Source organism: Antrostomus carolinensis, unplaced genomic scaffold, assembly GCF_000700745.2.
Source record: "Antrostomus carolinensis isolate BGI_N321 unplaced genomic scaffold, ASM70074v2 scaffold35051, whole genome shotgun sequence".
NCBI classification, from domain to species: domain Eukaryota; kingdom Metazoa; phylum Chordata; class Aves; order Caprimulgiformes; family Caprimulgidae; genus Antrostomus; species Antrostomus carolinensis.
In genome coordinates this window covers 47071-57707 of record NW_010295601.1, presented here as the reverse complement: position 1 = coordinate 57707, position 10637 = coordinate 47071, and the positions used below count along the sequence as shown (strand labels likewise).

The 10637-nt window shown below is 49.6% G+C and overlaps 1 protein-coding gene across 1 annotated transcript in view; it reads left to right on the top strand.

Moving 5' to 3' along the window:
* Positions 1-522: 522 nt before the first annotated feature.
* The window catches only part of LOC104532759 (microsomal triglyceride transfer protein), a 12199-nt gene continuing 2084 nt past the window's right edge, over positions 523-10637 (top strand). Inside the window, exons 1-14 of the mRNA XM_010178034.1 lie at positions 523-589; positions 1889-2070; positions 2278-2421; positions 3090-3197; positions 3850-3966; positions 5421-5560; positions 5843-5996; positions 6673-6830; positions 7330-7495; positions 8022-8129; positions 8257-8469; positions 8604-8818; positions 9410-9507; positions 10598-10637. The exon at positions 10598-10637 is cut by the window's right edge and continues 73 nt beyond it. Of these exons, the coding sequence (XP_010176336.1) occupies positions 523-589; positions 1889-2070; positions 2278-2421; positions 3090-3197; positions 3850-3966; positions 5421-5560; positions 5843-5996; positions 6673-6830; positions 7330-7495; positions 8022-8129; positions 8257-8469; positions 8604-8818; positions 9410-9507; positions 10598-10637 (1910 nt within the window). The remainder of the gene's footprint in view (positions 590-1888; positions 2071-2277; positions 2422-3089; positions 3198-3849; positions 3967-5420; positions 5561-5842; positions 5997-6672; positions 6831-7329; positions 7496-8021; positions 8130-8256; positions 8470-8603; positions 8819-9409; positions 9508-10597) is intronic.

Genomic DNA, 10637 nt, shown 5'->3' with positions numbered 1-10637 from the left:
CACGGGTGGGCTCTCCCCATCCCCCTCCAGCCTGGCCCTTTAAGTAACTTGAGCCTCTGGGCTGCAAATCCCAGTCTCTAACTAAAAGGATGAAACAGCAGTTTTCCCCCTTCCTCCTTCTGGGTCTTTTCTTTTAAAAGCCACCACTTCTTCCCCTCTCCCTTCTGATGGGGGGAGATGGTTCACCAAGGGACAGAGCAGCTTTCTGAGCATCCCCCTCTCATAGCAAGGCAAATTGGCAATTTCTCCTCCCCCCTGCAATACTTCTGGCAGTTCTTTATTTGCAGTTTCCCCCCACACACACTGGTCTTTGGCAAACCTCAGCTGATTTCCAAACCCTCCATGGCTGCTGGGGGTTGGTGCACAAGTTTAATTATTTGCTTTTCCTTGGGAGTGTAAGGCGGGGATAGGGAGAAGGTCGGGCCCCATTGCCTGACGCTGCAAATCTTGCCCACTTTTGTTGAATAGTCCTTCTCCCACCCCCTTCCTTCCCCCTCTCCCGCCCAGCTCCGGGAGCCCACCATGAATCCGCAGGCAGTTTTGGGATGCGTTTGCCTGCTTTGCTTTTCCTTTGTGAGCACAGCAAAAGGTAAGAGACTTCGGGCTGATTTGGGTCCGGGGACACGATGGGGTCTGGACACCCTGAGAGGTAGGATGCTCGTCCCAGCACACAAAGAGCCTCCTGGGGCTCACCATAGTACACTTCTGACCGGGGTGGGAAAAGCATCTCCCAGGGCAGGGAAATTTTTTGGGACTGTGGAAGTCCAGAGAAGTTGTCCAGAGAAGCTGTGGATGCTCCTCCCTGGAAGTGTTCAAAGCCCGACGGGATGAGGCTTTGAGCAACCTGGTCTAGTGGAAGGTGTCCCTGCTCATGGCAGGGGGGGTTGGAACTGGATGATCTTTAAGGTCCCATCCAATCCAGACCATTCCATGATTCTAAGTCCTCCCTGGGGGTGAGGAAAACCAGAGAGACAGTGCTTTTTAAACTGCACACGATGCAGGAATTTAGAAACTCTTCAGTCTGAATCACAGAGGAAACCCCCAAGGAGTGAGCTGGATTTCCATCAATTCCTTTCATTTATTATTATAAGAGCAGCAGCAAAACTATAAAACATTTCACAAGCCCAGCAAGTGCATCAGATTTTCAGGAGAATTTCAAATTACTTTAGAAAATAGATTAGACTGGTTCTGTCACAGCAAAGGCAACCCTCCCCCCTCAAGTCATATTTGTATGTGAACAAGAGAAGGGTCTGCAAGTAATTCTAGATAAATAAGATTAAAGCAAAGAGGAATTTTGATCTAATGCTGCCACACCAAATTCATTTTGCCCTATCACAAAATTAGTGATTTAATTAAAAGTTAGCAGTTCTGGTGGGAAATACACAATAGGAAGAATATGGTCTCTCTATTCCCTAAATAAAAATGTTAGTGTTGCCCCTGGTTAATGCACAATGCTGAAAAGACACTTTGAGCTATCCCTCCTGTCCATGGGCACGCTGAGGAAGTTTTACTTCATGATTAAAGTGTGTTTCTCTGGCAATTTTGAAAAGCCCTGAAGTCCCCAGGAGGGAGCCCATTCTGACTCTCATTTCTAAGGCAAGACTGGAAACACAGCATAGCAGGAATCAGCTGTCACCCCAACACCACCCAAATATCCAAACCTCAGGCACAAGTAATGTCCCATGAAAACCTTCCCGTGTTCTCCCCCGAACATGTCAGCTCTACCTACTGCTTGGCGTAAAAATGACATTTCCAGGGGGCAAAGTGATGCAGGACTCAAGAATCCACGCAAGTCCAGGTCCCTTCCAGGCTGGAGGATGCTGGCTGTGGCAAGTCAAGGGACCAAGGTCTGCGACCACATATCTTCAACATTTACATCTTTCCTTAGGGGACTTGCAGCCACTTTCTTTCCAGCCCAGGACCCTGTACCAGTACCGCTACACCCTGGATGTCCAGCTGGACCACATGTCCACACCATCCCTGCAGGGAGCCTGGCTGCGGGCTGAGGCATTGGTCCAGCTGCACCAGCTCTGGAGGGACCGAGGAGGGGAAGAGCTGCTCCAGGTGCAGGTGCGTGAGGTGGTAAAGCCATTGCAGCCAGCTACTCCTCCTGGTAGTAGTGATGCTGTTTTTCATCACCCCCTTCCCTTTCTAGCCCAAACCACCTGAAAAAAAAGACCTCTTTGACCAAGAGGCCATCACCTGCAGGTAAAATGCACTGCAACCATAGAGCAGACGTGCTTGGTCACTGCTTTCTGACATCTTCTGCTGTCATAGATCCACAACCTGAAAGCCCAACATGAGCCAGAAGAGGAGAGCAGCCAGGATGGAGCTGGAGGTCCTTCTGTGGAGATTGCACTGAGCCAGGAGGCACAGGCAGAGCTCCAGCAACCAGTGTTCATCTCCTGGAGCAGTGGAAAGGTCAGCCAGATACCTCCTGGGCTTGCTCATGCCCTCTGCAGAGCACTCTTGCCCACATCCCAAAATTTCCTGGCTAGAAAACCCGTACGAATTCCTGTTGCCCCTCCAATTTCATATCAGAGCACACGGAACCAGAGTGGCAAATGTAGGAATATACGGTCTCTCATGGGGTCCAGTATGACCCTAGATGGAGCCCCATCCTCCAAAGGGGCTGCAGGCTCGGCTGGAGCTGCAGAATCTAGTTGTTGCCCAGAGAAGTTGTGGACGCTCCTCCCTGGAAGTGTTCAAGGCCAGGCTGGATGAGGCTTTGAGCAACCTGGTCTAGTGGCAGGTGTCCCTGCTTGGGGCAGAGGGGTTAGAACTGGATGACCTTTAAGGTCCCTTCCAACCTATACCACTCTATGATTCTGTGATCCTGTGTTAAAAGAGCTTCAGTCCTAACCATGGGATATAAGCTCCTTCCTGACCTTCTCCTCTAAGCTTTGGAAAACCAGGGGATTGGGGAAAAAGGGAAATTTTGTGGGCATGCATCCACAAAGCCCGTGCTATTGAAGGATATGGTCCTCCTTGTGAAAAATCTTCAGGTATCTAGAGGATGTTGCTTAGTTTGCAGGGGAGATGACCCCAGCACCATCCCCACAGCGAGACACCACCTCTTGCCCTCCCAGGTCAAAGCCTTCTATGGGGACGAAGCAGAAAGTATCCTGATATCAAACCTGAAGCGAGGCATTGTCAGTCTGCTCCAGCTCCAGCCCCACGCTGGCACCACAGTGGAGGTAGGTGCAGAGCCAGGGCCAGATCCTGCCCACAAGCCAGGGACCATGCCACAGCAGGAGAGACGGCCCCAAAGCATAGCAACCCCAGTCTCTTCAGCAGAGACAAAATTCAGGGTAAATATCACGGGTTCTGTTGCTCCAGCTGCCTCTGGGGCATGAGCGAGGATGACTATGGGAAAGACAGAAAGGGTCTGTGAACATTAATTAAAAAAACCAAACCTGTAGATGATTTTCAGGAACAAGCACAGTTACAAAATCATTGTCTTTCCCTGAACAGTAGGAAAAGTAGAGAAAAAACTCTAGAAGGATTTCTGCCAAGAGGGATTCACTTTGCCCAGTCCAGCAGGGAAATCCCTCCCTCCTGAGCTCAACTGATGCTAGAGCAGCCTTCAAATAACAAAAAGTAACCTCAAAACCCAAAATGCAGGCACAAAGGTGCTGCTGCTGGTGTTAGCCTGACTTTGCAAAAGCAAATTTCCTGCCTAGGTGGACTTGGAACTATCCAACACCCCCAAACACAGCCCAGTTCCTAGCTTTTTGATTTTTAATTTATTAGTTTGTCCTTTGTGTCTATCCTCTACGCAGATCATTTTATGCAGGCTCAATTAAAGCTGATCACCCTTACCCATGGTCACTTGCATTTGCATTGCAGGAGGATGTGTCCGGGAGCTGCCAAGTCACATACGCCGTGTCCAACCATTCCATCACGAAGACAAAAGATCTCCTTAGCTGCACAAAGCCAAATTCTGGATTCACCTCCGTAAACAAAGCAAGTCCATTGCTCTCACGGTGGTGGGCTCAACTTATGTCAAGTACATCAGGGCTGTCCCCAGAAATCTTCCTGTAGGTGGGCTTTGCCTCCCACTCCCAGCTGGCTTCAACCTTCTGCACCAGCCTGGGATGGGACTCTAGCTCTTAGACCCACACCCAGAGCAGGATGCACCAACAAACCTCAGGAGAAGAGTATGGTTTCAAGGTGGGTAGGAGCAGAAAAGATGTCCTGGGTCATCCCATCCCCATTCTTGTTAGCACTTCTGACCTGCCAGCTAATACTGCTTGGGAAGGTGGAAATATAGAAATGTTTTCTAGACCTCAGACTCATCAGACTGGGGATTAAGTTGAAAAGGGACAGGACCAAAGACTGCTGCTTGTTTCATTTGAAGCAGTAGCCCATGTTCAGCCCTGACATAAATAGGTGAAACTCTGTGTGTCTTAATGCAGTTATACCTGCTGGGATTAAAACTGATGGGGTTTTAAAATATCACAGGCCTGATGTCTGGACTTGGGCAGCTCTCTGGACCTTGCCTGTACCCACAGCCATGTCAGCAGAATAACGATGCTACCCAGCTCTGTAACAGGCAAAGCCTATGAATAAAAAACTCCCTATTAAAATAGTGATATTATTATTGCTGATGCCATTTGCTGTCAAAAGTCACCACTTGCACATGGTTCAGCTCTTCCCCTTCCCCAAGACTTGCCACGTGCAAGCCCAGCTGCGCTGATAACATCTCCCTGCGTGACCGGTGCTCCCTGCACCAGGAGATGAGGCAGAGGTGAAGTCCAGCAAGTGCGTCATTTCCTTCAGAAGGAAAAAAATCCAGAGAGCTTCCCAAGGTCACCGTGCAGCACAGTGAGAAAGCACAGTGAGCATTTTTTGGCATGCACTTGCTGTTGCTTAGCTTTCTCTTTCACTTGGAGAACATCCTTGCTGCTGCTAGTCAGGATGAGATGGGTTTTGGCACTGAGGACCATGCCTCCTTCCACACCGTGCAGCTGCGTTGGGGTAGCCATGAAGTTAGAACTTTCGAATGGACCTGAAGGAAGGGCAATGCTTTGGGAGGCAGGTATTTCCAGTTTGCAGCCTCCAGGCATCATCCACACCCGGCAGGAGCATCCCCTGCTCCTTCTGCGGCTGTTTTCTTCTGTGTGTCACCCTTCTGAGCCAGGGTGACATCATCTTGTAATGAAACAGAAACTCCACATGGCGTCACCAGTTCATCTCCCCACATCAGCCATGGGCGAGAGCATTCCTGGTCCTGCCTTTGCCCACAGCTGGGAAGAAGCTGGGCTCTTCTCGATTTTCCTTTCCTACATTTTTCAAGTGAAGCGGATGACTTTGTGGCCTGGAAAGTGCTTTTGCTACTAATAGAGAGGGAAGGTCTCCTGGGGAGAGGAGAAGAGATAAAAGGTTGCATTTTTTCTCCTTGCTTTTCCTTTTTCAAGATTTTTGGAGTTGAATGGCAGCCCACCAGTAGAAGCCAGTACATGGTGAAAGACAACCTCCTCCAGTCAGTGCTGGTGGAGGAAAGCCATGTGCTGTCTCCAGCCTCGAGATCCACCATCGGTGTCAAAATCAGTTCAAGGTGAGTGATACTCCCGTTCTGCTGCATTAATCAGGTCACTCAGCATGGGATGAACATGCATCTGTTGGAGCTAAATGGTTGCCCACTCTCCTGCCACCTGGTGTGGGCAGCAAGGAGGACAGGGAGCAGCAGCTGGGCATGGCATGAGAACACCAGACACCTTTGGACAGCTTCCCCCCACACCTCCTCATTCTCCAAACCTGCATGAACCCAACCAGCCTCTGAGCCACAGAGGGTGTAAATGACAAAAGAGCTACCCAATGGCTTCTTCTCCCTCCACAGGCATCAGCTCCAGCTAGTGACTCCTCCTATGCCTGGCCCAGCAGAAGTGGCTGGGCAAACCCTCGAGGATGTGTTGGCTGTCAGGGAGGGACGACCCCAGCCCCTGGACATGGCCAGCCTGCCCTTCAGGAGAGCCTGCACCCGCTGCCCATCGGTTGGTGATGCTACCCACCCCCAAAACTCACCACATGCTCTCCCCTAAGCTGGGCACCTGGATGGGCAGGAGAAGGATTTGGGGTTAAACCACAGTGGTGCATTTGAAGGGGCTAGTCACCACTGTCGATGCAGGATACAGCACTGGGAGAGATGCAGAGCAGCAGCCTGACCTGTCACCTCTCCCAAATAGTGTCTAATGTTGCTAGTCATGGTGGAAGGACCCCTCTGTCCCCCCAGGCATGGCTGTGTTTTTGTGATGGGGGAAGTAACCTCGTGCACAGCTGGCACATGCAGTTGGGTTAAACTCATCACAGGTCTGAGATCAGGAGATATTTCCACTGCAGGTCAGGCTGGCAAGGACAAGATTATTTCTGCCTCTTCAAGTCCTCCAGGATTTTCATTTAAGAAATCTGGAATTGCAGTAACTTTCAGGCAGTGGTGATGCTCTCAGTTTTTCCTGCTCTTCTCCTGGCACATACCACAAATTGGGGAGTTCGGGCTTGAGCACAAGTCCTCAGCAGTGGGGCTGGGAGGCTGCAGTAGATGCCTGCCGGCAATTGCATGACCCCCATGGGCCTCTCCCACTCCTATATATTTCCCCAAGTCTAAATGTTATCCTACAATAACTGGAGCAAAAGAGGCTAAATCCCACCTAACAAACCTCATCTTTGCAGCTGAGGGCTTACCTGAAGGCTTTTGACAGCCAGAGACTCAAAATGGACACTTCGAAGGCGGTGACCACGTGGCAGTTCCAGAGGTTCATCCAGATGCTGCGCAGCGCAAAGAAGAGAGATGTTCTGCAGCTGCTGAGGACAGCACCCGAGGAGATGCTGTGAGACTCAAAGGAACTATCTTGCCAAATTTGGCTTTCTGTGTGTGTAGAGTCCTGGCACATACACCATACCTGGTCCAGACAGCTGTGCTGACTGGTGCAGATGTATTGTTCTGCCCATTCTCTACAAACACTGCATGGCTTTGGTTTCCTGGTGGGGTTCTTTTTCTGGCTTTGGAGAGGAACAAATAGTCCAACAAGGCTTTCTGCAAATATCATTGGAGGTCTGTTATTTACAGACCATCCACCCACGGCCACAGCATCCATCCCTTGTCAGTGTGGGCGCTGGGGTCAGGCTCCTCTCTGCAGAGGAATACCTTGACATGGGTGAGTACAGAGCAAGAGCCAATGTTCTCGGGTTTTTTAACCCATGAACTGAAGCTCCCAAGAGTTAAAGCAAGAGGAAAGCATGGAGAAGAGAAAGAGGGATGAAGGGCTGCACCTTGTTTCTTCTCCAGCTCTAAAAGGACGTGCCACTGATGACCTCTTTCCTCTACAGCCCCTTTGTAGTGGAGGCAGCGGTGGCTGCACAGTCAGTGGCATCCTTGGCAGCGCTCTCAGACTTCCTGGATTTTGGCAAGGGGCCCAAATCCCTGCTGGAAAACTTTCTCTATGCAGCAGCTTTCTCTCCCCGGCCTTCAGGAGAGCTTCTGCGCCTGGTGTTAGTAAGTAGAGATATTTCTCTCCCTCCCTGAGGGTCATAGAATGGTTGGGTTGGAAGGGACCTATAAAGGTCATCTAGTCCAACCCCCCTGCAGTGAGCAGGGACAGGTCCTGAGTCTAGGATGGATCCTCACCCCATTTCATCCAGGAAGGAACAGCAAATGTGCTTTCCTGAAAAAGGAAAATACATTTCTGTAGAAATATATCTTCCTGCTTATGCGATTATTTTATGTACTTTTAATGGGACACTGGTGATGGCAGTAGATGCTCCTCAGAGGAAAAGCACTCAGCAGAAAGTGCTTTATATCGGTGCATTACAGATAATAAAGGCTTAATTAAAAGCCACCATGAAAAAATCAGCATTTTATCCAATTAAACCATGCATTACCTCCTTCAAAGCAGGTACGAACTAGGGTTTCCTTACTTTTTTGGTAAACACTTTGAGATAAAAGTTGAGTAAAGCATACTCTTCATCTTTCTTTTTCCCTTTTTTCTCCTATTTCCTAATACCCTTTTCCTGATGCCCAGGACAAACTGGATGGGAAGCAGCTGGCCCCTGAGGTCTGGGAGACAGGAATAGTTGCCGTGGGCTCTCTGGTTGGCAAGCTGTGCCAGCAGAAGCTGTGTGGGCTGCAGGTGGGTCCTCTGCAAACCCCCATGCTTGACTTTTTCAGCCCCCCTCACTCCTCCAGGGGTGCCCAAGATGTCTCCTGCCTCTCTCCTCATTTTCCTTCACTTCTGTCCTCCTGTAAACCCTGAGCAGGAGGTGGAGCGTGGGGTGAAAACCATCCTTGGAGGGCTCAGAGGTGCCAAGGAGGAGTCTGAGGTGGTCATTTACCTGCTGGCCCTGGGAAATGCAGTGCTCCCCGAAACCATCCCCATCCTCCTGGATCATGCCGAGGAGGGTCCTGCCACCATCGCCACAGCGGCTGTTTCTGCCCTGAAGCGATTCCCCACTTGGCACATCTCCAGCAAGGTACGAAATGAAGCTGCGGAGGCTCAGTGCTTCTCTTCCCATTCAAAGCCAAGCCATTGGGGGACAAACAGAGCCACCATTTATTTGCACGTCACCACTCTAACAGCACCATTTTAATTGCTCTCTTGCATCAGGTGAAACGAGCAATGAGGAGGATTTTCCATGAGAAGAGGAAGAGCTATGAAAAAACATGTCGCCTGGCTGCAGCAGAAATCCTCCTAGATAATGAGCCCTCGCCCATGGATGTCATCAACCTCCTGCTGGCCACCAACGAGCTGGAGACAGAGATGAAAATGTTTCTGTTGCTGAAGGTCCAGAACAGCCTACGTGCTGACCACCACCCAGCAAGGTGAGTCTGGAGGATATGGTTGCATTTTCCCCCCTAGCTCTGCATGACTTTTTTTCTCCTCCTCCACACCCCAGCTGTGGCTTTTGACCCAGCATTCCTTTAAAGCATGCTAGCATCACTTCTTGGAGCTGGCATTGCAGCTACCTGGAAATTCCCAGCTGTGGGAGGAAGAAAGCAGGAGGGCTGCTAATGAAGATGATGCCCAGCCAGCCAAAACCCAGCGTCCCTCCTCATCGTGCCCTGTGGCAGCAGGACCCAGGCTCGTGGCTTTGGTAGAGACCTTGGAGGTCAAAGCCCAGGGCAGTGCACAATTTGTAACTGCATTAATCTTCCTATCTGCACAAAACGAACCGAGCGCTAACATTTTTCAGAGCTAAGCAAAAGCTGCAGAAAAATAGCTGACTGGTTTATCCTAATAAACCGGAGGAGAGGGAAATTCCAGGGTAGCCCAAGTCTGCTCATTTCCATTTTTGCTCATACTTCTCTGAGCAACTGAGAGAAATAGTTCAGAAATTTAAATTTCCTTCTTTGTACAGACTTCTGTGATGACTACTGACATTTTCCCTTCTTTCTTTTCCCTCCTCCTTCCAGGAAGATAATGAAAGACATCATGAGAGACCCACGGATAAATAATTACAACTTACTCTCAAAAGCTGGCATCTCCTCTTCTTTCTCAGGACCTCTGACAGGTGACACCATGGAGGACACTGACCCCATGGTCCCCTTGAATGGCTAAAGGAAGGGCTGATAGGGAAAGGCAGCTCTCAGAAGAGGACTCAGCTTTATAGAAATGCCCCAAAATCTCAGTATGAAGTTTCTGAGCGTGTGTCCCAGCACCAGCTGAGGCTGGCTGGTTACCATCACCTGAGGTATATAGATAGAGATATATACACCTCACCCCTACAGCAGGAGGGCTGGGCGGTGCCACGTACTTTCTCCAAATCCTGCTAATTTGAAAGAGGAACTTCAGTTGGAGTTGAAACCAATGGTAGACTGTAGGTGGGAGTTTCTCTGCTTTTCCTGACAGGTCAAGATGTTTAGCTCCACTCCTCAGTTCCTTAGGTATTTTTAATAAGCTCTTCAAAGAGGAGAATCCTTGTACTGAGATAAAAATCATCAAACTTCAGAGAGACTGCAGCAATCAATGCTTGCTAAATATCTGCTTAACTCTTCACCTCTCTTTTCTGTCCCTCTCCAAATTAGCTGTCTAGCCTTGTAGAGAGTAAGTAGGTGGAGGCAAGATAGACAACACCTGGAAGAAAAACATTACGATACTAAATCCTTTGATTATTGCAAGAATGGAAGGAGATGGTACAGAGAAGTTTTCCCCTCTGAATCATTTTGCTTTGTCAGATATTTAATGTCTAACATATGAGATTTGTGTAGGGCAACCATCCTGACCACAGGTGGGACAGCTCTACAGGAGTAGCCATGCAATCTATTGAGGAGGCTTACCAATTACCAAGGAGTCCTCCGGATCCTGTTTTTAGACATACCCAGTGACCTCTCCATTCCTACAATCAATCCAGATGAGCTCTTTTAAGAAACCTCCCTGTCCTGATGAGTGTTGACATGGTGGCACCAGGCACAGGGAACACGCTTGCTGGAATCCCAGCCTTGCACATCCCACCTATGGGCTCTCTATTTTCCTGTCAGCTTTCATCCTCTGCTGCTGCTCTCAGGGCATTTATGGTTCACCACCATTCAATGACTCACTTGCAAAAAGAGATGTACCAGGCACAGCCCAGGGATGCTTACACACACCTCTCTGCCTTCCAGTCACCCAGGACCTGATTTCCACCTTTGGGCTGGACCTGCT